This window comes from Dendropsophus ebraccatus, chromosome 3 (genome assembly GCF_027789765.1).
Source record: "Dendropsophus ebraccatus isolate aDenEbr1 chromosome 3, aDenEbr1.pat, whole genome shotgun sequence".
NCBI classification, from domain to species: Eukaryota; Metazoa; Chordata; class Amphibia; order Anura; family Hylidae; genus Dendropsophus; species Dendropsophus ebraccatus.
In genome coordinates this window covers 8,608,696-8,633,901 of record NC_091456.1, presented here as the reverse complement: position 1 = coordinate 8,633,901, position 25,206 = coordinate 8,608,696, and the positions used below count along the sequence as shown (strand labels likewise).

Sequence of the window (25,206 nt, the reverse complement as noted above, 5' to 3'; positions counted from 1 at the left end):
GAGGCAAGGTGCGGTGGTCAGAGGCAACGTGCGGTGGTCAGAGGCAAGGTGCGGTGGTCAGAGGCAACGTGCGGTGGTCAGAGGCAACGTGCGGTGGTCAGAGGCATGGTGGCGTAGGCAACGTGCGGTGGTTACGTGCAATCTGGGGGGTTACATGTAATCTGGCGTGATTACGGGAAACCTGGGGGGTTATGTGCAACCTGGAAGGGTTACAGACAATCTGGGATTGTTACTGATAAACTAAAGTGCTTATAGGTAATCTGGGGTGGGTACATGTAATTTGGGGTGGTTATGGGCAATCTGGAGGGGGTCACTGGCAATTTGGGGTGGTTACGGGCAACGTGCGGTGGTTACGGGCAACGTGCGGTGGTTACGGGTAATTTGGGAGTAAACTGCAATTATTACTATAATAAAAAGTGTGTGTTTTATTTTTTTGTATGTTTGTCACTTTTTTGTACTTTATGGTTACAAACACACTTGGCGGGTCTGCAGCGAGTCTCCATGCTGCGTTTTTGCAGCGAGACTCGCTGCAGATCCCGGCCCTATACTTTTAATGGCAGACAAACACGCAGCAGGGATGTACATCCCTGCTGCGAGTTTGTCTGCAGCCCACCCCATTAACCCCCCGGCCGCCGGAGCTGATACTTCACCTGATCCCGGCTCCGGCGGTTCCCGATGTCTTCAGCAAGCCGGAGCGGGGACCAGGTGAAGTATATGCTCCAGCCAGCCGCCCGCAGCCCCGGCCGCCCCCCCCACCGCAGCACCGATCGCACGCCCCCCTCCCCAATCGCCCCCCCCCCGCAGCCCCAGCCGCTCGATCGCCCCCCGGCAGCACCGATCGCCCACCTGCAGCCCCCATCGGGGGGGGGGGGGGGGCGATCGGGCGGCTGGAACTGCAGGGGGGCGTGCGATCGGTGCTGCGGGGGGGCGTGCGATCGGTGCTGCGGGGGGGGGGGGGGGGGGCGATCGGGCGGCCGTGCGATCGGTGCTGTGGGGGGGGGGCGATCGGGCGGCCGGCTGGCTGGAGCATATTGTCGAGGTGCCTTCCCAAAGAAGGCCTACTGTTGTTGGCTGTTTCCTAATTGAGTTGGAGAATGGGTCCGGATCCCCTCTCCCACACCATGAACTTAGAATGAGGACACAGACTACGTATCTTGCAAACAAGTCTGGTGTGTTCTGCTATCTCTGAGAACTCACCTTTATTTATACAGGAAAAAAACCAATGGATATGAATGTAAAATGCAAAGTCATACACTATGCAAGTCATCAACTTCAAAAGAACGAATAACTACGGATATGTCTTGACAGATATGGATATACAATAAGATTAAATGTTCAATTAAAATTGTTTACATAAGGATGTTGATACATAAACATTTGTTATCTGCTTACAAAAATGTGAATTATAAAATAACATTTATTATCTGCTGGAAACAGATGGTGGACCAGCTGTATGTCCTTGAACAGGATTCAGTCATGTAGGAAAGTTCATTAGAAAAAAATTATTTTTCTTCTTATTTCATCCTGTTATATCTTCCTTCACACTTTGGATGGATTAACTCATTCCTCTCAATATACTTCACCTGGTCCCCGCTTCGGCTTGCTGAAGACATCGGGAACCGCCGGAGCCGGGATCAGGTGAAGTATCAGCTCCGGCGGCCGGGGGGTTAATGGGGTGGGCTGCAGACAAACTCGCAGCAGGGATGTACATCCCTGCTGCGTGTTTGTCTGCCATTAAAAGTATAGGGCCGGGATCTGCAGCGAGTCTCGCTGCAAAAACGCAGCATGGAGACTCGCTGCAGACCCGCCAAGTGTGTTTGTAACCTATACATTCATTTTCACTGTATTACTATGATTACTGTGATATTTTCTATCACAGTAATCATAGTTCAGTGACAGAGACCAAATTGGTCTCTGTCACTTTAAATTTTCCAGAGTTGGCTGGTTGTGGATCGCATGCGCACTTCATAACCAGCCAGGACGCCGAAGAGGAAGGAGCTCCAGGATCAGGTAACGTATAAGGGGAAGGGGGGGTGACTGGGGGACGACTTGGGAGGTGGGGGGACATCACTTTTTATCCCGTCACCAATCATTTATGGTGACAGGGGATAAAAAGTGCCGGCGGCACATGGTACAAGCGATCAGCGGTATATAGTATATACCGCTGATCGCTTGTATCAGGACCCCACAGGGGGGTCCCCGATGACTGCCCCATGCTCTCCGCTACCTTCGGTGGCGGAGAGCATGGGGCTTTCATTCATTTAAACTTTTCCATCCCTGCAAACAAACATCGTTTGTTCGCAGGGATGGCGGCGGCCATCTTGGAAATGATGGGCGCCGGGGGAGGGGGGTTAGTTATCGGGGCACTAGGGGGGTCTGATCTGGGGTCTGATATACACTTATTTCATCTCCCCCCGCCGTGAATCCACGGCGGGGGGAGATGAAAGGCGGCGGCGGCACCGGTAATCCCCTTTACCGACAGCCGCCACTATAACGTTAATAGCGGCGATCGTTGGTAAGGGGGGGGGCGTAAAAAGCTGATGGCAGAATAAGGACCCTTAGTGACCGCCGTAAAAAGCCGTATCGGCGGTCACTAAGGGGTTAATATCAGAGTTAAGAAGGGAGATGGGACGGTAGGAGTCTGTAAGCAGGGGATCCTTTCCGGGTTTAGGGAGTACAGCTATAAGGGCTTCCCTCAGACTGGCAGGCAGGACCCGCGATTCCAATGCCTCAGTGAAAATCGACAGCAGGAGCGGACTCACTTGTTCGGCCTGACCCTTATACCAATTGTTCACAAGCCCATCCAACCCAGGAGTTTTCCCGGAGGGAAGGGATGCGACGGCCGAGACCACCTCCTCCAATGTGATGGGGGCGTCTAGTGAGGTGGACTGTTCATCTGAAAGTTTCCACAGAGGGAGGGAGTCTAAAAAGGTGGGGATCAGACCCCCATCCGGTTGAAGGCGAGAGTCATAGAGATCAGCATAGTAGTCTCTAAAAACTTGGTTGATGTCTTTAGGACGAGTGATATGCGGTCCCGAGTCACCTGAGAGGCATGACATCGACGCACATGGCCTCTCAGCATGTGCCAAATAGGCCAGGAGCTTTCCATTCTTATCCCCAAAGGCAAACACAGATGCCTGAGTGGAAAGTTGTTTCGTTTAGTCTTATCGGTTTGTATAAGGAGATGCTCCCTTTGTAGCTGGAGCCATGCCTGTCTGTGAGTCACAGTAGGGTTGGACGAAAATCGGGCCTCCGCCTCTCTCAACTGCCCCTCCAACTTCTCCTCCCGAGAACGCAGGCTCTTATGAAAGAATGCTATCCCCAGAGTAAATGCCCCCCTGATCACAGCTTTATACGCATCCCACCTAACGTGGGGGCTCAGATGGGAAGAGTTAAACTCCCAGTAACTAATATGGGCCTTCGGAACAGCATTCGTTACTTCTGGTGTTAAAAGCCAGGAGGGATGCAGGCGCCACAACTTAGAGCGTGGTGCAGGCTGAGTCTGTATAGTTACGATTATGGCTGAGTGGTCAGAGATGCCCCTAGGTGTATACGAGACGTCGGGACCAGAGGAAGAAGATCCGGAGACCCCAGCACTAAGTCAATTCTGGATAGAGACCTATGGGCCGCGGAATAACAGGAATAAGCTGCATCAGAGGGATACTTCTGCCTCCATAGATCGCAGAGACCGAAAGAATCTCACCAGGAGGTGAGGGACCCACTAGCAGGATCACAACCAGACATGCGATCCGGGGAGGGGTTAAGCACAGCGTTAAAGTCTCCAATTATTAATGTAGGGGCAGGAGGGAAATTAGAAATTATTGCAGTGATCGATTCCAGGAGAGATATTTGTAAAGGAGGAGGAACATACACTGCAACTACTGTATATAAGCTCCCTGCCACAGCACCATGTAGTATAACATAGCGACCAAAATGGTCACATTCTACTTTATATGTGTTGAACGGAAGTGATTTGGCTATAAGAATAGAGACCCCCCGGGAGTAATTAGAGTAGGAAGCGTGGTAACCACGCGCTATCCAAGCCTTCTTAAGAGCCATAACCTTCTGCCCTGTAAGGTGAGTCTCCTGGAGGCAAATCATATTAGGCTGGTATTTTTTCACAAAATCCATTACTGTGGCCCTCTTAAATTTAGAATTAAGGCCTCGAACATTCCAGGCCAGTACTTTAAGGGACGCCATGGCTAACAGATAAGAGGGGGGCCACACCTGTGAGCAGGGCACAGAAATACCTGAGCCAGAGAGGGAGGACAGGAGGCCGCAGACCAATCTCACACCATACATTCGAAAATGACAGCAACAACCTACAACATAGTGAGAAAAAACAAGAGACACACATCAGCAATGCACAGATAAACAGTAACCTTGGCAAGAAACAACCTGCCTAGCTAAGTAACAACCCAGGAGATTCCTAGGACCCTGTCTAGCACTAACCCCAACTTGTGTAGACCTATACCCAACCTAAAGGGAAGGAGGGATAACTAGCACAACTAGAAAAAGGAAAAAACAAAAAGGGAAACCAAACCCTAACTAATCATAGAGCTGTCTACTAAACCTGACTGAGAAAACTAGGCATAGCCCCCAACTCACTATCTCACAAAACGGAAATCATATTATTTGCGACTGCTGAGTCATAGATCAGGAGGTCTTGGACTTCTGGCCACAGCACGTCTAGCATTTCGTGCCCAAGCTAGGGCATCATCTGCAGAGTTGAAGAAACGAGTAGTTTGGCCATCCACCACTCGATGCCTGGCTGGGATTAACATAGCATAAGTGTATCCCTTCTCTCGGAGGATCTTGCGGGCGTCCGTATAGCTTGCTCTCTGTTTGCGCACAGATACAGAAAAATCAGGGTAGAAGGAGACCTTGGCATTATTGTAGAGAATTTCCCCCTTCAGTCTGACCGCCCGAAGAATAGCATCTCTATCTCGGAAATGCAACAATTTAGCAAGAAGCGGTCTTGGAGGGCCTCCTGGTGGGCCCGGCCTGGACGGAAACCTGTGGGCTCGCTCTATGGCAAAGAAAGGAGAGAAAGTAGCGGGTTCCAGAAGGTCTTTCAGCCACTTCTCCAAGAAGGCGACAGCATCAGTCCCTTCCGACTGTTTGGGGAGGCCCACTAGACGTATATTGTTTCTCCTTAGTCTATTTTCCAGATCATCAGAACGGTTAGCTGCGAGGGCGGCCAAGCGCTGCAGGTCAGCAATCTGCGCCGGAATCGGCCGCAAGGTGTCCTCCAAGTCCGAGGTTCGCCTTTCCACTTCAGACATGCGGTCCCGTAGTATTTGCAGATCATGCTTGACAATGGTGAAGTCTTGCTTTGACTCGTCTACTTGGAGGTTAGAGTAGTTTGACACACATTAATGGCCGTCAGGATTTCTGCAAACTTTAGATCTATCTGGGAAGCTTCAGGAAGAGAAGCAGCTGGAGACATAGGTGGAATATGGCTCGGGGAACCCTCAAACAGTGAAAGCAGCGATGACTGAACGTGTTCAGGGGAGTTCGGCCTTGAGAAATGTCCCAGTCTCTGTGCCGTCCTTGCTCCGATATGTGAAACAGTCTCAGGAGATTCAGCAGCTGTCCCCACATCCGCGACAGCCTGTGGCCTACTGTCAGCGTGCGGGGAGGCCTTATTAGGTTGCTCAGGGCTATTCGCAACTGTGGTTTTGCGCTTGCCACCCCTTTTTCCTCTCATCAGGGTTTCAATTGGTTGGGCCAGCTGCCAATTGAATCCGGGAGGGCATAAATGGACTCAGGTGCCAATATATCTAGTAGGCTGACGGCCAGGAACAAGTTAGCTGTAAGGTGTTACATGTAGTTCCGATCACGTGGTAGAATGAAAGCAGCGGACACAAGGGGAAGAAGCTGGGACTGCCCCTGCAATAATTCGGTACTGTCTCTTTAACTCCTGAGGTGGGAGAGAGGCCGGCCGGAAAAAGGCAGTGGCAGCTATATCAGCAGCCTTGTATGGTGTATTGTGGTGAATGTGCCTGCGGCAATGCTGCCACTCACCCCTCCACGTGGTTCCACAAGATGGCGGCAGCTCCCCAGTCCAGGAGGGGGGACAAGCGCATGGACCAGCGCACCAGGCCGCCGCTCTCCAGAGGGTCCCAGGAGCCTCACAGACCAGCTCTGGCAGGCCCAATCTCAGCAAGACCGAGCGCCCCGACACCCGGACCGGCAGCTAGATGGCGACCGGGAGAGGACTGGGGCCTCAAGCAGGACCAGCACACAGCAGGAGTCTCAGCCGGCAGTCCGACAGTGTTGCGGCCGCAACCGCGGGGGGCAGACGTCAGTGAAGGCTGGACCCTGGAGCCGGACTTGCAGGCCGCCAATACACACGGCCGCGGCAAGATGGCGGGCAGGAAGGAGAGACCCGGAGGCAAGTCAGCAGGTCCGCGGCAGCCGGCCGATGGAGTCAGAGGGGGGTCCGGGCGCACTCCGGCAAGTCCGAGGGTCCAGGAGGCAGTTTACAGGGTCCGGGAGGCAAGTTACCGGGTCCGGGCGTGCAGGATGTCTCGCCACACCACTCCAGGCAAGATGGCGGGCGGGCGGGAGATACAGGGAGGCCAGGTAACGAAGCAGCCTGTCAGCCGAGGGAGTTTGTGGGGTCCTGTCGCACTTCAACAGCCTAGGGGAGCAGTGGAGCCACAATAGACAGCTTTGGGGGTGCCTATGTTCAGGATAGTGTCCAGGATAAACGGTCAGGTTAGCAGGAGCTCCCTAGACCACGTCTGCTCAGTCAGCCATGCAAGCCCCTCACTGGAAGAACTGACATGTTATATGCGTTCCTCAAGTAGGTACGATTAAAACAATATGCAACTTTCATAACTTTTATATTATTTGATGGCTTTAAAAAAAAACAACATCTTCTACAAAAAAAAGTTCCTTAAAATCGCTCTATTCCCAGGCTTATACCGCTTTTATCCTTTGGTCTATGGGGCTGTTTGAGGTGTCATTTTTTGGCGCCATGATGTGTTCTATCGGTACCTTGATTACGTATGTTTTTATTACAATTTTTCTGGATTTGATGCAACCAAAAATGCGCAATTTCTGCACTTTGGCGGGTTTTTGCACTTACGCCGTCTACCGTGTGAGATCAGGAATGTGATAAATTAATAGTTCAAGTGATTACGCATGCGGCGATACCAAACATGTTTGTTTGTTTATTTTTAATTATAAAATGGGAAAAGGGGGGTGATTCAAACTTTTATTTGGGGAGGTTTTTTTTTTTATTAATGAAAACACTATTTTTAAACATTTACACATTAATTACAAGTCCCCCTGGGGGACTTCTAATACAACTACACTGATCTCCCGTAGAGATCAGTATAGCGGTATTACACAGCACCGATCCATGAGATCGGCCCGCTCCCGCTAATAGCCGCATTCCCGTGCTGCAGATAGCAGTCGGGATTGCAGCGCGGCCCCCCTCTGACCTCCTCTTGCGGACATATTCCGTACCGGTACGGCATATGTCCTTAAGAGGTTTAATAAAGAAAGAAAAAAAAAAGCTGTGACAAGTTCCTGTCTCTCTCCCTGCAGGGAGCTGAACGAAAAAAGTTTCCTCCTATATACTCCCTAGGAGAACAAGACACCAAGTATGGTAAAAAAAAAAAACGTTATGGCTACTCTATTAGGAAGTGCTAAGTGTTTTAACTGTGATTGGTTCCCAGCGGCACAGTATAGATCTACTTTGCAGCTTACAGAGATATAACAGCCATGTCTGCAACACTAGCTTTATAAAAGGAAAAAATAAATAAAAAATTACGCGGCGCTAGGCCAGGAGAGGGTCGGCAACTAGTCATCTGGGTGGGGAGCTGGTCTAGACTAGTCATGGCTCTCTGCCTGTCAGCGGGCAGTGAAATAACTTGGGCAAACTAGAACATCTTGACAGGTTCGCTCAACACCACGGGGGTAAAACGTAGGCCCTACAGCTGTTGCAAAATTACAATTTCCATCATGCCTGGACAGCCAAAGCTTTGGGAATTGTAGTTTTGCAACAGCCGGAGGGCCAGAGTTTTATACCCTTCATAGGGGCGTAACTCCATCCCACTGTAGGTAATCCCCCCGTTTGTTAGCCCTTCAACCTGTAGACAGCATATGTGAGGTATTTCCCCTGGTATTCCCCCCACCTCCCGAATAGTATACCCTAGTGTGCCCCATGGTAGGCATCTCCTTCTGGTACCCCACCCAAAACAGGCATCTCCCCCACCCCGTCCCACAGTACATAGGGTCCCCCATGGTAGGCATCCCCCCAGTACATAGTATCCCCGATCTTAGGGATCTATTCTCCTATCCTACCCCGTACATAGTGTCGCCCAAGATAGTATGACAGCTCAGGAGGCCCAATGTATTGCAGCGATAGCCAGCCCAACCCCCCCCCCCCCCTCGCAGCTGCTATGGTGGTAGTTACACCCCTGACCCTTGATTCCTCAACCTGTTTCATCAGATGTTGCAAAACTACAACTCTCATCATGCCCTGGCAGCCTTGAGCTAGCATTTACAAAGCTACAACTCCCATGAGCCGCTTGACAGACTGCAGCTCTCTGCTAAACTACAACCCCCATGGAGGCTGCATCATGGGAGTGATACTCTCTCCAGCAGCTTTCTGGGCCCCATCCTCACACAGACCCCTATCCAGGCGGCTGCTCTATCCCCCGCCTCACACAGACCCCCATCCAGGCGGCTGCTCTATCCCCCCTCACACAGACGGCTGCTCTATCCCCCGCCTAACACAGACCCCCATCCAGGCGGCTGCTCTATCCCCCCCCTCACACAGACCCCCATACAGGCGGCTGCTCTATCCCCCCTCACACAGACCCCCATACAGGCGGCTGCTCTATCCCCCCTCACACAGACCCCCATACAGGCAGCTTCTCTATCCCCCCTCACACAGACCCCCATACAGGCGGCTGCTCTATCCCCTCACACAGACCCCCATACAGGCGGCTGCTCTATCCCCCCCCCTCACACAGACCCCCATACAAGCGGCTGCTCTACCCCCCCCCTCACACAGACCCCCATACAGGAGGCTGCTCTATCCCCCCTCACACAGACCCCTACACAGGCAGCTGCTCTATCCCCCCTCACACAGACCCCCATACAGGCGGCTGCTCTATCCCCCCCCCCATACAGGCGGCTGCTCTATCCCCCCTCACACAGACCCCCATACAGGAGGCTGCTCTATCCCCCCCTCACACAGACCCCCATACAGGCGGCTGCTCTCTCCCCCCTCACACAGACCCCCATACAGGCGGCTGCTCTATCCCCCCCCCATACAGGCGGCTGCTCTATCCCCCCCCCATACAGGCGGCTGCTCTATCCCCCCCCCATACAGGCGGCTGCTCTATCCCCCCCCCCCCCCATACAGGCGGCTGCTCTATCCCCCCCCCCCCCATACAGGCGGCTGCTCTATCCCCCCCCCCCATACAGGCGGCTGCTCTATCCCCCCCCCCCCCATACAGGCGGCTGCTCTATCCCCCCCCCCCCCCCATACAGGCGGCTGCTCTATCCCCCCCCCCCCCCATACAGGCGGCTGCTCTATCCCCCCCCCCCCCCCATACAGGCGGCTGCTCTATCCCCCCCCCCCCCCCCCCCCCCATACAGGCGGCTGCTCTATCCCCCCCCCCCCCCCATACAGGCGGCTGCTCTCTCCCCCCTCACACAGACCCCCATACAGGAGGCTGCTCTATCCCCTCTCACACAGACCCCCATACAGGCGGCTGCTCTATCCCCCCTCACCCCCCCCCCCCATACAGGCGGCTGCCATATCCCCCCTCACACAGACCCCCATACAGGCGGCTGCTCTATCCCCCCCTCACACAGACCCCCATACAGGCGGCTGCTCTATCCCCCCCTCACACAGGCCCCCATACAGGCGGCTGCTCTATCCCCCCTCACACAGACCCCCATCCAGGTGGCTGCCATATCTCCCCATCCAGGCGGCTACTCTATCACCCCTCACACAGACCCCCATACAGGAGGCTGCTCTATCCCCCCTCACACAGACCCCCATACAGGAGGCTGCTCTATCCCCCCTCACACAGACCCCCATACAGGAGGCTGCTCTATCCCCCCTCACACAGACCCCCATACAGGAGGCTGCTCTATCCCCCCTCACACAGGCACTAGCGCTTCCCGCCTCCTCCCTGACTGACACACGACCGCACAACTCCCAGCCAGGCGGCAGCAGTAGCAGCAAAAACCGGCTCACGTGTTCCACAGCGTACTGCCCACCCCCTCTCACGTATCCTTCCGACTTCCCGTAAAGAGTTCCCTGTGTGCCGCCTCCGCTCTCCCCCGCAGGTGTCCTCTTCTCTGTTCCTCACCCGTTATCACGTCACCAGAGACGTGCTGAGATTATACAGGCGGTTCAGGTACCGGTCGGCGGAGCGAATCCCGGCGGGCGCTGTGCTGGCGGATGTAGTAACGGCTCAGTGCTGTATCCCTCCGCGGCTCCGTTTTCCTCAGACTGTTTTGGTCTTGCTCGCCTGTGGCAACCGTGGAGACCTGAGCCGCCGTGACCGTCCCCTCACACCCGGTGCGGCCTCCAGCTCCAGCCCCCGGACTCACGTCGCCCTCTTACCGCTCCGTTCTTTTAACCCTTTCTGCGGTTGATTTTTTTTTTTAAACGTAAAGAGAGAAGCCGCTGTCTTTTTTTTTTTATTATTTTTTTTCAGCCGGTTCGTCAGCTGCTGTGACTGCCGGTTGTTTATGGGACCGTCATGTCCATGAAGCAGACCGGTAATAACAGGAAGCCCGGCGGCGGGGCCAACGTGCCGGCGCCCGGAGGAGGAGGCAGACAGAACATGGGCAGGTGGGTGATGGCTCCGGGGGAAGAAGCCATGTAAAGGGCGTTGCGGGTGTGGGAGGAGGGGTGGCGGAGGGACTAGGCCGCGGGGCTCCCCAGGCCTCACCTTCAGGGGCTGCCGTGTCCGGCCGTGCTGGGCCTGGTCGGGAGGAGGAGGCGCCGCTGCGGTCACGTCTGACCGGGGACTGATGGCCGGAGTGACGCAGGGCGGGAGGTGACCGGGCGGCCTCCTCATGGTGACATTGCCGGGGAGGGGGGATGGATGGCGGGGCGGCCCCGGTAGAGCGGCGGATCCCGGCTCCTGTCTGCTGCTCCCATGTGCTCTGCGGGAGATGCTGCTGGTGGCGGAGCGCACAGGGTTAATCCGCAGTGCTCTCCTATGGCAGACAGGGCGTCTATACCGGCTGCGCATTCACCGCCCGACATCCTCCCCTCCGCCGTCCTATCAGCGGCCGCACGGATCTCACCGTATGCGGATTACACCCGGGCCTGCCCGCCCGCCCGGCGGCTGTGACCTCAGAGAAGCCATTGCCGGGAATGTCATTGCCGCAGCGCCCTGTGCCCTGCTGCAACCATGTGTGCACTGACCCTTACAGAGAGGGGTGTCCCTGCTGCAGCCATGTGGGCACTGACCACTACAGAGAGGGGTGTCCCTGCTGCAGCCATGTGTGCACTGACCCTTACACAGAGGGGTGTCCCTGCTGCAGCCATGTGTGCACTGACCCTTACACAGAGGGGTGTCCCTGCTGCAGCCATGTGTGCACTGACCCTTACACAGAGGGGTGTCCCTGCTGCAGCCATGTGTGCACTGACCCTTACAGAGAGGGGTGTCCCTGCTGCAGCCATGTGTGCACTGACCACTACAGAGAGGGGTGTCCCTGCTGCAGCCATGTGTGCACTGACCACTACAGAGAGGGGTGTCCCTGCTGCAGCCATGTGTGCACTGACCCTTAGAGAGGGGTGTCCCTGCTGCAGCCATGTGTGCACTGACCCTTACACAGAGGGGTGTCCCTGCTGCAGCCATGTGTGCACTGACCCTTACAGAGACTGGTGTCCCTGCTGCAGCCATGTGTGCACTGACCCTTACAGAGACTGGTGTCCCTGCTGCAGCCATGTGTGCACTGACCTCACACTGATGGGTGTCCCTGCTGCAGCCATGTGTGTTCTGACTGGTGTCCCTGCTGCAGCCATGTGTGCACTTACCTCACACTGATAGGTGTCCCTGCTCCAGCCATGTGTGCACTGACCTTACACTGAGGGGTGTCCCTGCTGCAGCCATGTGTGCACTGACCTTACACTGAGGGGTGTCCCTGCTGCAGCCATGTGTGCACTGACCTTACACTGAGGGGTGTCCCTGCTGCAGCCATGTGTGCACTGATGGGTGTCCCTGCTGGGCCCAGTGATCTCCTTGTGCCCTCACCAGGTGCACTTTCCTGCTGTCTCATAGGGTGATGTCGACACCTTTCCGCAGCTGTGGCAAAACTACAAAGCCCATCTTGCCCTGGCGTCCTTCCAGTTAGTATGTGTTTGCTGTAAAGCAGTGTTTTCCAACCTGTGGCTCCCCGCTGTTACACAGGTTAGAGATGCTGCTCTGTATAGCCTCTTCATCCTTTGCTTAGAGGGAACCTCTGACCCCCCCCATGCCGGGGTGAAGGCCGCCCGTCCCCCCCGCTAGAGCCCCGGATACTTACACCATCTCGCCAAGTCCCGCTCCTGGAGCCGGTCCCGAGAAACATAACTAAAGGGAACCTGTCACCGTCCGTGCCGGGGTGAAGGCCGCCCGACCCCCCGCTAGAGCCCCAGATACTTACCCTATCTTGCCAAGTCCCGATGAGTCTGATGCCCATAGAGAATGAATGGAGCCGTCATTCTCTATGGGCATCGCACTCATCTCTGCAGCCCACTCGCCGTACTTCTGACAAGGATATCTCCGTCCCGGGACCGGCTCCAGGAGCGGGACTTGGCGAGATAGGGTAAGTATCGGGGGGTCGGGCGGCCTTCACCCTGGCACGGGGGGGGGTGACAGGTTCCCTTTAGTTATGCTTCTTGGAAAGCTGAGTGACACGGCTGCTGTCATCCATCCCCTGACAGGGAAAGCTGAGTGACATGGCTGCTGTCATCCATCCCCTGACAGGGAAAGCTGAGTGACACGGCTGCTGTCATCCATCCCCTGACAGGGAAAGCTGAGTGACACGGCTGCTGTCATCCATCCCCTGACAGGGAAAGCTGAGTGACACGGCTGCTGTCATCCATCCCCTGACAGGGAAAGCTGAGTGACACGGCTGCTGTCATCCATCCCCTGACAGGGAAAGCTGAGTGACACGGCTGCTGTCATCCATCCCCTGGCGGTTGAAGGCCCTGGCAGGAATCTAGGAAAGCTGTGTGACACCCATCTATTACTTGCTGTGTCCTTTCACCAGCAACCAATAAAGCTATTGGAGCCGCAGACAACTCAAGGACCAACGTTACCATGTGACTTTTTTTTTTCTTTTAGCAGGGAAAACGTTGTTGTTTAGTCTCTTATTTAGGGGTCATTCACACGTTCCGTAATCCACAGACCCCATGGCAAGCAGACCTTCCAGCATCATGTGTTATGGGGAGCCAAATGTGTTTAAATCTTCGCAGAACTGTACTGATATTCCACGCTCCGTAGGGTCCGTGGATTACAGAGAGTGTGAAGGACTCCTCACTCTTCCTGGTTAATCTAAGCAGGTCTAAAGCCCCATTTACTAGGACCTGTTGTTCATTATGAATGCATGATGTAGCATGTAAGCATTATCACAAGAGAAATCATTAGGGTATTGACCTGTAATTATTTCACCACTCTGATACATGTTACAGTATCACTTACCTGCCAATAGCTTATTGGAGACGGCTCTAGTGGTTGACTCTTAAAGGTACAGTTACAGTGATAAGTAGGTTGTGATTCCCACTGCGCAGTGTATACATATCCATCTTTTATACTACAAGATTTGTTCATTTTACCTCACTTAGCTTGCCTGACCCTATCTGACCTCCAGGACCCCTACTAGCTTTGGAAATAATTGGGCCACAACACTGATTTAGCAACGCACCCTTTGAATTGTTTAGGAACTGATCAGCCCCTTCATTCTTAGCATTGGTGGCAATCTCTGATCCTCACTGATCACAAAGTTCTAGTAAGCCTAGTTTTTGAGATGAAAATAACCTTTTAGGCTCCAGTGAAACATTTGTTACAAGCTGCATACTGCATTTGTACAGCCTGCATATTTCTTGATGAGTCTGAAGTGGATCCATTCAGAGGAAGGCAAGACATATTGAAGAATCCTTGGGCCTCTCCTAGACCCATACAGTGTACAAGACACCCCTTTCCCCACTATGTAAAAAAACAAAAGTGCCCATTTTCAGTAAGCTGAGAATTCTCTCTTGGCTTCTCTATGCACTTGAAGGTTCTACAGGGTAAAACATTCAGGTGTTTTATATGGGGAGAGGAGGGGTAAGCTGCTGCAGGACTGCTTTGTAGCTGGCCTAGCTCTGGCTGGCCTTGAAAATCCAACATGCCCGATCATTCTCTCCTCAAACATCTGTTATTAGTCGGGAGTATCCCATGCAAACCTTCGGTGGATTGGGTGTCCTTTAGTACAAGGTTTATGGGCACATTGAAATGATCCATTCAGTGTGTAGTGGCACTGCCATTCACTTGATCAGGAGCTGAGCGGCAGTTATAGTGAACAGTGTCAACTGCTTCTGACCTTATTCACCTTGTAGTGTGGGCCACAAAGTGGCTGACAGTGAGGGTGCAAGGGTGCGTCAATGAATGATGACCTATGCCAGGAAACCCCCATTTATAGGCAGTGCTCACTTGCAGCTCTTGGCTTCTCAGACATCACAGGGATTTTTTTTTTAATGTGTAGTTTTTGAATGGGTAACTATTAGAGATGAGCGACTTTATAGTACAAATGAAGCGAATCGCTTTGTTAGCACAGCAATCCAGCTCATCAGCCTTCGGCCTTTGAAGTCCTTGCTGCTCTGCCCCGAGTGGCTGGAAAAGCTGGATCCAGTCCTGGCAGACGTTTCCCAGGACTGGATCCTGCTTTTCCAGCCACCCAGGGTGGAGTAGCATGGACTTCAGAAGCAGCAGACTGATAAGCAGATTGCCGAGCTAACGAAGCGATTCCCTCATCTCTAGTAACTAAAAAAAAAAGATTTAGGGGGGTTAAGATATTTTATTCCCAGTGAGAAATATATGAAAGATTAAATGAGAACCACGGGCAGGGATGGTTTTTGGCTGGGGAGGATAAAAGAAGTAACATGCTCTCACCTCCCCCATTCCAGTGCTGGTGCTGATATCCTGCGGCTCCGGTCCCTCAGCCTAGCTGCTGCCGTGTTTGAGTAGGGACCTAGGATGTGAAGGCTGCTATGGCTGCTGACTGGCAGAACAGGCCCGGCAGGTCATGACCCAGGTCCCCACTCAGACCAGGAAGGGGCCAAGGGACCGGCGCAGAGGACAGCGGGCCCCAGCGCCGGGGCTGGACGGTTCTTTTGAAAAGAATGTCCGAGCCTGGACTTCTTTAAACTTAAGTTGATATTTTGAGAGTTTAACAATATAATATAGAAATTACAGCCAAGAAAAAAAAAAAATCCTAAGGTAACATTCACTTATACCATATCACAGCGGGTTTCACACTGCGAGTTTTGCACTGAAATCCTTTGTGAATCTACCATTCAGAAAGTGAATGTGTCAGCACATATGCTGATGTAAGCTTTTCATACTTATGGTTCGGCACAGCCATGCTGATTCTAGCGGTGCCATGAACTCTGAGACCTGCTACCCTATTCCGCAGAGCTGGTCATTTACTTATACTATAAAACAGAAGAACAGGGTGGTGGACCACAGAATGGATGGCACCGATTTAAGTATGAAAAGCTTATATCGGCACATGTGCTCATATATTCGCTGTCTGGTAGATACGCGGCAGATTTCATGTGAATGTTCCCTAAGGGTGCGTTCACACCTACAGGATCTGCAGCAGATTTGATGCTGTGTTCAGTAATTTAAATGAAATCTGCTGCAGAAAATCAGCTGCAGATCCTGTAGGTGTGAACGCACCATAAGAATTTTGTTGGAAATTTTTTTTCTTAGAGGTGTATAACTATAAAATATAGAATATTTTAAAATATATATTCTATTTAACGCTTGTTCTACTGACTTCTGCCAAGCAGATTTTGCACCATTTGTGTTGTCCTCCGCTCGGCCTCTGTATTCATAATTCTTAAAATAAATCGGATTGGAGCATCAAATAGTGCATATGAGGCATTACTGGTATGTGTACACCTGTAAGTATATACATTTCTGTATTGCTTCTTATGCATTCACTTTTGACGCATTGTTGGAAATGCCCAGCCATGCTGTCAGTGCCCGGTTTGGGCTTTTCCTCCACCAGGCAGGAGAGCATGTTATTGGTCATATAATGTCAATGTTGTGTTCTGCTCCTGCATTCTGTTCCTAAAGATTGATTGCAGCATCCTGTATCAGGCTGCTCAGATGTTCCATTCATCCAACTGACCGTGTAGGACAGGGCATGCTATGACTACTGGGAAAAGAATATCTGTAGCTATTTGAGGAAGTGGGAGATTGGTTGCCTGCTTTGATCACCAGGAAATGATAGGGGCATTTTAGTGACAGCAGGGGGAACAGGGCTGACCCTGCTATGACTAAAGGCCCAATTCCACCAACAGATCTGACGACAGATTATCTGCCAAAGATTTGAAGCCAAACCCAGGAGTGGATTTAAAAAGAGGAGAAATCCAGTCTTCCCCTTATGACCTGTTCTCTGTTTATAGTCTGTTCCTGGGTTTGGCTTCAAATCTTTGGCAGATAATCTTTCGTCAGATCTGTTGGTGGAATAGGGCCTTAAGATTCTCTACCTCCATGCTTACAACTTTTTGAGTTGAACTCAAGAAGAGCTGGGGAATCACTCCTGTGCCATTTATAACTGATATTAGATGGGCAGGAATAAGTGTATTGTTTTTACTTTACATAGCCACTTCTGTTAAGTGGCATGGGTGAGAAGGGCCCCTCTACTGCCACCGTTTGTGTGAGGAGATCAGAGCTATGACCTGAAGGTCTGAAGAAGCGCGTGTGCACGTGAAACAGCTGCTACTTGTTTGCGTGATTCAGTGTCCTCGCCTGCACAGTGGTAACACTGGATTTTATGCTTAACGTTGTTTAATATATCGTCACTATAAAGGATTCGGTGAGTGCCCTCAGCTTATTGCTTCTTGAAGTACTGTATAATAAACCCCTGCTACATGGAAATGGGTGCACCACCGTTGTGACGCTTTAGCTGACTTAATTTTGAATGGGACTCTATCTGCATTAATAGAGTAAGGGGAGCGGTGCCAATTGTGGTGTCTACGAAAAATGAGACGTTACTATGATGAAATAGCTTGGTATTCCCAAAGGTGTGTAATCGGCGCACCCTAAGCCATTTAATGACCGTTAAAAGTCTTCACTTATGAAGAACTACCAACATAATGGCCTGTATTTATCTAAATGCCTAAAACCTTCAGAAACCAATTGCAGATCTGGTTTCATTTTACCAGCGCTTAATGACACTGTCACCCCTTTTGTGCATTCTGACATCTCTGCACAGGTGTAAAGGGTAAATGTAGCGTTTTTCATACCTTATTTCATATCATACGTCATGGTGCTTGTTCAAGTAAAAAGTGTCCTTTTATCAACTGCAGATTGTATTAAGTGGGCGTGGCCTCTTGACATTAGCACCACTTCGCCCCGCCCACAATGACACTGTTGGCCCCACCCCCTTGACACCCATTGGTTGGCCACAGTAAAGGGGGTTGGGTCTAGACCTTTCGGCCAGCCTGTTCCAATGGCCAGCGAGGGGGCGGGACCAACTGTGCCATTGTCGGCGGGGATAAGTGGCGCTAATACCGTGAGGCCCCGCCCACTTAACACAATCTGCAGTTGATAAAAGATGACTTTTTACTTGAACAAGCACCATGACATATGATGTAAAATAAGGTATGAAAACCACAAAATTTACCCTTTACACCTGTGTAGAGATGTCAGAATGCACAAAGGGGGTGACGGTGTCACTTTAAGATATAAAACTCAAGCTGTGATTGGTTGCTGTGGTTAAAAACAACATTGTGTGTTATAGAGAATTCCCGCTCAGCAAGTACAATGTTTTAACATTGAACTGCAGTTTCCATTGTCTTGACCACTTTACTGGTAATGTGAAAACACTTTCCATGATGCAGGCACCTCTTGGAACATCAACTTTATTACACACTTTATCTCATCTGCAAACTACCAAACTTTACCAGCCAAACCTTCTACTATGCCAATCCATTTAGGCAATGAGTTTAACCCCTTAACGACAAAGGGCGTATAGGTACGCCCTATTGCCGGTAAGGGTGTTCAGAGCGGGGCCGCATGGCGACCCCGCTCTGAACCGCGGCGGTCCTGGGTGCCGCTTGTAGCCCGGGACCGTAGGTATTAGCGGGCACGGTCCGATCGCCGTGCCCGCTAATACAGTAATCAGATGCAGCTGTCAAACATGACAGCTGCATACGATTACCGGATCCAGCGTCTCCCTGGTGTCTAGTGGCGGAGATCGCTCCTCCGGGATGTTATCCCGGTGGAGCGATCTCCGTTTCTGAAGCCGGCCGGGGACCGCTCCAAGATGGCGCCGTCCCCGGCTCGGCACTCGTTTACCTATCCCGAGTGCCTATCTCATGGATCTCTGCAGCATATCTATGCTGCAGAGATCTCAATGAGAGATCAAAGTGTATATACTAGAAGTCCCCTAGGGGGGCTTCTAGTATATGTGTAAAAAAAAAAAAAAAAAATAGTGTTGTTGTCAATAAAAAGCCCCCTCCCCTAATAAAAGTCTGAATCACCCCCCTTTTCCCAGGTTATAAATAAAAGTAAACAAATAAATAAATAAATAAACATGTTTGCTATCGCCGCGTGCGTAATCACCCGAACTATTAATTAATCACATTCCTGATCTCGTACGGTGAACGGCGTAAGCGCAAAAAAATCCCAAAGTGCAAAATTGCGCATTTTTGGTCGCATCAAATCCAGAAAAATTGTAATAAAAAGCGATCAAAAAGTCGTATATGCGCAATCAAGGTACCGATAGAAAGAACACATCATGGCGCAAAAAATGACACCTCACACAGCCCCATAGACCAAAGGATAAAAGCGCTATAAGCCTGGGAATGGAGCGATTTTAAGTGACGTATAACGTATGTTTGTTGACAATGGTTTGAATTTTTTACAGGCCATCCGATACAATATAAGTTATACATGTTAAATATCGTTTTAATCGTAACGACTTGAGGAACGTGCATAACAGTCAATTTTACCCCAGGGCGTATGGCGTAAAAACACATTTCCCCCAAATAAACAAAATGCGTTGTTTTTTTTTTAATTTCACCACACTTTGAATCTTTTTCTGGTTTCGCAGTATACTTTATGCAAAAATTCAGCCTGTCATTGCAAAGTACAATTAGTGACGCAAAAAATAAGGGCTCATGTGGGTTTCTAGGTGGAAAAACGCAAGTGCTATGGCCTTTGATGCACAAGGAAGAAAAAAAGAAAACGCAAAAATCGAAATTAGATCTGTCCTTAAGGGGTTAAAGGGGTTATCTGGCGCTACAAAAACATGGCCACTTTTCCCCCTCTCTTGACTCCAGATTGGGTGGGGTTTGAAACTCAGTTCCATTGAAGTAAATAGAGCTTAATTGCAAACCACACCTGACCTGGAGACAACAGTAGGGGGAAAAGTGGCCATGTTTTTGTAGCGCTGGATAACCCCTTTAAAGGGAATGTGTCCCTTAGATTCTTTTTTTAACTAATCAGTCGGGTTTGGAAAAATGTTGTGTTTTTTTCTCATGTTTCTGTTTTTATTTTATTGTAATTTTTTTTTTACTTTTGTGTATATTATGGGAGCTGCCATCTTGTCTTGAGTTAACAGCGTTTTGAGAGATGCTTTACATCAAGCCCCATCGATTATCCAGGATTATTTAAAAATATTCATAGTAAAATAGAAATTCGAAAAAAAACCTCCAAAAATGTTTTAACATTGAATCATTTTTTCTAGTGACACATTCCCTTTAAACATTCTATTTTAAATATATGGTTTTGGCTCTGCACAAATTACTGGTCAGACCACACATGCAATCCTGTATACAGTAAGGATACAGCTAAGGCTAGGTTCACATCACAATTTTGCTATCCGTTTAATGTATCCGTTTTTGGAATAAAACGGATGCAAAAACGGATGCTGTTGCATGACATCCATTTTGACATTTTGATCCGTTTTTTTATTGACTTGCATGATTAAAAAAAAAGATCCTTTTTTTTTTTACACTTTAAAACATAAACAAAAACATGGTTGACCGCGTTTTTCTGTGTGTTTTGCTTAACGGATACAGTGAGACGGATTGCTAAATCGTGATGTGAACCTAGCCTAAACTAGGGCGGGTGCAGAGGAGGCAACCAGGGTCATTCAAGGGGTTATCCAGCGCTACAAAAACATGGCCACTTTCCCCCTACTGTTGTCTCCAGTTTGGGTGGGGTTTTGAAATTCAGTTCCATTGAAGTAAATGGAGCTTAATTGCAAACTGTACCTGAATTGGAGACAACAGTAGGGGGGAAAGTGGCCATGTTTTTGTAGCTCTAATAAACCCTTTAACCTCTTAAGGACATATGACGTACCCGTACGTCATATGTCCTCATTAGCACCGCGGTCCCGGGTGCTGCGTGTAGCCCGGGACCGCCGCTATTAGCGGGCATGGTCTGATCGCCGTGCCCGCTAATTAGCTAATCAGAGGCAGCTGTCAAAGTTGACAGCTGCCTCCGATTACCGGAGGCAACCTTTCCCTGGGGTCTAGTGGGGGAGATCGCTCCTCCGGGACGTTGTCCGACGTTGTCTGATGCCGGCTGGGGACTCATCCAAGATGACGCCATCCCCGGCTCGGCACTCGTTTGTTTCCGGCTGCAGCCGAAAGCAAACGAGTGCCTATTTCATTGATCTTTGCTGTATATCTATACAGCAAAGATCTAAATGAGAGATCAAAGTATATATATACTAGAAGTCCCCTAGGGGGGCTTCTAGTATATGTGTAAAAAAAAAAAAAAAAAAAAGTGTTGTCATTAGTAAAAAGCCCCCTCCCCTAATAAAAGTCTGAATCACCCCCCTTTTCCCAGGTTATAAATAAAAGTAAACAAATAAATAAATAAACATGTTTTGTATCGCCGCGTGCGTAATCGCCCGAACTATTAATCACATTCCTGATTTCGCACGGTAAACGGCGTCAGCGAAAAAACATCCCAAAGTGCAAAATTTCGCATTTTTGGTCGCATCAAATCCAGAAAAAATTTAATAAAAAGCGATCGAAAAGTCGTATATGCGCAATCAAGTTACCGATAGAAAGAACACATCATGGCGCAAAAAATGACACCTGAAACAGCCCCATAGACCAAAGGATAAAAGTGTTATAAGCCTGGGAATGGAGCGGTTTTAAGGAACGTATATTTGTTAACAATGGTTTGATTTTTTTATAGGCCATCAGATACAATATAAGTTATACATGTTACATATCGTTGTAATTGTAACAACTTGAGGAACATGTATAACAAGCCAGTTTTACCCCAGGGCAAATGGCGTAAAAACACAGTTCCCCCAAACAAAAGAAATGCGTTGTTTTTTTTTCAATTTCACCACACATTGAATTTTTTTCTGGTTTCATAGTGTACCAAATGCTAAAATTTAGCCTGTCATTGCAAAGTACAATTAGTGACGCAAAAAATAAGGGCTCATATGGGTTTCTAGGTGGAAAAATGCAAGTGCTATGGCCTTTAAAACACAAGATGGAAAAAACGAAAATGCAAAAACGAAAATGGGCCCGTCCTTAAAGGGTTAAGGGAATGGGTGGGTTACACAGGATGGAGACAGGTTATTAAGCTTGGGGCTATTAAGTTTTGAAAAAAGATGTCTGATCTGATCACAATGTACAAATATATGAATGGACAGTACAGAGATCTTTGTAGTAATCTCCTTACACCTAGGTCTGTAGCCATGACAAGGGGGCATCTTCTACGTCTAGAGGAAAGAAGGTTTCACCACCAGCACAGACACAGATTTTGTAAGAGCAGGGAGACTATGGAGATATCTGACATATGATGCTGGGCCTGGATGCTTTGCTTTAAAAATACATTACAAGTAGAGATGAGTGAACCCAGAGCATGCTCGAGTCCATCTGAACCCGATTGTTCTGCATTTGATTAGCGGGGGCTGCTGAAGTTGGATAAAGCTCTAAGGGCCCTTTTACACGGAAAGATTATCTGACAGATTATCTGCCAAAGATTTGAAGCCAAAGCCAGGAATGGACTATAAACAAAGAGCAGGTAATAAAGGAAAGCCTGAGGTTTCTCCTCTTTTCAAATCCATTCCTGGTTTTGGCTTCAAATCTTTGGCAGATAATCTGTCAGATAATCTTTCAGTGTAAAAGGGCCCTAAGGTCTGGAAAACATGGATACAGCCAATGACTATATCCATGATTTCCACATAGCTTTAGGGCTTTATCCAACTTCAGCAGCCACCGCTAATCAAATGCCGAACGATCGTGTTTGGATGGACTCGAGCATTCTCGAGGTTCGCTCATCTCTAATTACAAGTTATGGGCATTAGATTACATGTGATAGGACGCTGATCCAGGGATTAATCATTTTAGAGTTGCCTCATGACGCTTTATTCCTTTCTCTGGATCAACACAGTAGTGTTATACTGTAGGTTGAACTTGATGGACTCTTGTCTTTTTTCAGTTTTATTAAATACGTAACTATATTCTCTTATATTTATAAGAAAGAAGCATACCTTCTGACCTGTATGTACTAGTGGCCATGTGATTTTGAGTGTTAGACCTGATACATTTGTCACTTTTTTGGGCACTGCGTGGCTTATTACATACACGTGGGGTTGCAGACAGAACCCTATCTGGTTTGCGGCCAGATATACATTTAGTGGGATGTGGCCTCAGCCACATGGGGAAGGCTGCACATGGATATAATACTGCTGTGTGAGAGTGGCCTTGGGTGATTGACTCTAGCTCAGTAATGTGAGACACAGGTACAGCTATGCTTTGATCGTCTTTGATTATGCCTTTTCTAAGGGGCCTATTCCGTGAAGCGATAATAGGCTGATTCGGACGATTATCGCTCGGCGGAATAGAGAAAACGATCAGCCGATTGTTTATTTAGACCCAAACCTAAAATCATCGGCCACCCACCACGCATTGCTTTGTGGAATAGCATTAATACATTACCTAGGGGGTCTTCTCCTCCGCTCCGTGTTCCTCCCCAGGTCCCGCGGCGCAGCATCAACTCCGGAGCGGTCTGACAGCTCAGTCAGGCCACTTAGGAGTTGATGCTGCACCGTGGGACCCGGGGAGGAAGACTGAGCGGAGGAGAAGCCCTGCTAGATAATGTATGCTGCAAGGACATCGGTAACAATGTCCCTGCAGCCCTCGCTAAACGATCATCGGGCCTTGGAATAGGCCCAGTAAACGAGCGCCGATCTAGCAGATCGACGCTCGTTTACACTGTTGTTCAGGCCCGTGGAATAGGGCCATAATACAAAGATGTGTGGGTACACATGAATGATGCTGTGCTCTGACACTTGAGTTGTTTCTCTTTCCTATGGCTGTCAGCTACTCTGGAAGTTAACAGGGTAAGCACTTTAAGAAGTAAGCTAACTAACGGCAACAGCTTATTGGCGGTACTCCTCTACATCTGTACTATTTTTCTGAGTCAGATTTACAGCAACGTTCTTAGGGTTGTTCAGGGTCTTAGGCCACCTCAAAACATAATTTTATTGGAGGTATACTAACCCGTTAAGACTGGGTTTACTTTCACTTTTGCATTTCCTTTTTTTTCCTGTTTTCTTTTTTTCTACAATGACATATTAGGGCTTGTTTTGTTGCAGGACAATTGAACTTCTTCAACTTCTTTAATTTTACCATAAAATATATGGCAAAATGCAAAACATTTTTCCAGTAAACTTTATTGCTCCTTTCTGATACCTAAAACTTTATTTTTCCATTTAACCCCTTAAGGTCAAAGCCAATTTTCGTTTTTGCGCTTTTGCTTATTCCAATTTTAAGTTTAAAAGTCAACAGCACTTGCATTTTTTCACCTAGAGACGTATATGAGCGCTTATTTTTTGCGAAACCAATTGTACTTTGCAATGACAGGCATTATTTTTCCATAACATATGCTGCGAAACCGGAAAAAAATCATTTGCGCTGTCAAATTGAAAAAAAAAGAATTTGTTTTGATTTCGGGGAGTTTTGCATTTACGCCGTCCGTCCTATGGTAAAACTGACTTGTTATGCATTTTCCTCAAGTCGTTACGATTACTATGATATATAACATGTATAACTTTTATTGTATCTGATGGCCTGTAAAAAATTCAAACCGTTGTTAACAAATATACGTTCCTTAAAATCGCTCCATTCCCAGGCTTATAGCGCTTTTATCCTTTGGTCTATGGGGCTGTGTGAAGTGTCAGTTTTTGCGCCATGATGCGTTCTTTCCATCGGTACCTTGATTGCGCATATACGACTTTTTGATCGTTTTCTATTACATTTTTTCTGGATTTGATGCAACCAAAAATGCGCAATTTTGCACTTTGGAATTTTTTTGCGCTGACGCCGTTTACCGTGCGAGATCAGGAATGTGATTAATAGTTCGGCCGATTACGTGCGCGGCGATACTAAATATGTTTATTTATTTATTAATTTATATTTATAAAATGGGAAAAGGGGGGTGATTTGGACTTTTATTAGGGGAAGGGATTTTTTATTAATAAAAACACTTTTTTACTTTTTTTTTTTTACTTTAACTAGAAGCCCCCCTGGGGGACTTGTATATAAACAGCATTGATCTCTCATAGAGATCAATGCTGTGTATATACACAGCAAAGATCGATCAGATCGGTCATAGATTGCTATGGCCTGCTGCAGGCCATAGCAATCTATTGCCGAGCCGGGATCAGCGTCATTCCGACGCTGAGGCCCGGCACGGGCAGAAGAACGGATCTCCCCCCCGCGATCGCATCGCGGGGGGGAGATCCGTCCCACTAGACACCAGGGACACGGAGAGCAGGTTTGACAGCTGCACTTAGAGGCTTAATTAGCCGGCGCGGCAACGGGACCCGCGCCGGCTAATAGAGGCACTGCCCGGCTGCACGTGTCAGCCGGGATCAGCGCCGTTCAGAGCGGGGTCCCGGCGGGACCCCTCTCTGAACACCCCGAGAGGCACCCCGAGCGGCACCTAGCTGACTATCGCCGCTATTAACGTTATA

General features: G+C 49.4%; 1 protein-coding gene across 7 annotated transcripts in view; it reads left to right on the top strand.

The window, feature by feature from the left end:
- Window positions 1-10,267: 10,267 nt before the first annotated feature.
- Window positions 10,268-25,206, top strand: part of ATXN2 (ataxin 2) — a 69,834-nt gene continuing 54,895 nt past the window's right edge. For 5 of the 7 annotated variants that reach the window (XM_069960781.1, XM_069960785.1, XM_069960782.1 and 2 more), the window contains exon 1: window positions 10,269-10,834. In XM_069960781.1, the coding sequence (XP_069816882.1) occupies window positions 10,743-10,834 (92 nt within the window). In that variant the 5' untranslated portion in view covers window positions 10,269-10,742. Of the gene's footprint in view, window positions 10,835-25,206 lie in introns of all 7 variants that reach the window. The other 2 variants (XM_069960784.1, XM_069960787.1) reach the window with 2 other exon arrangements.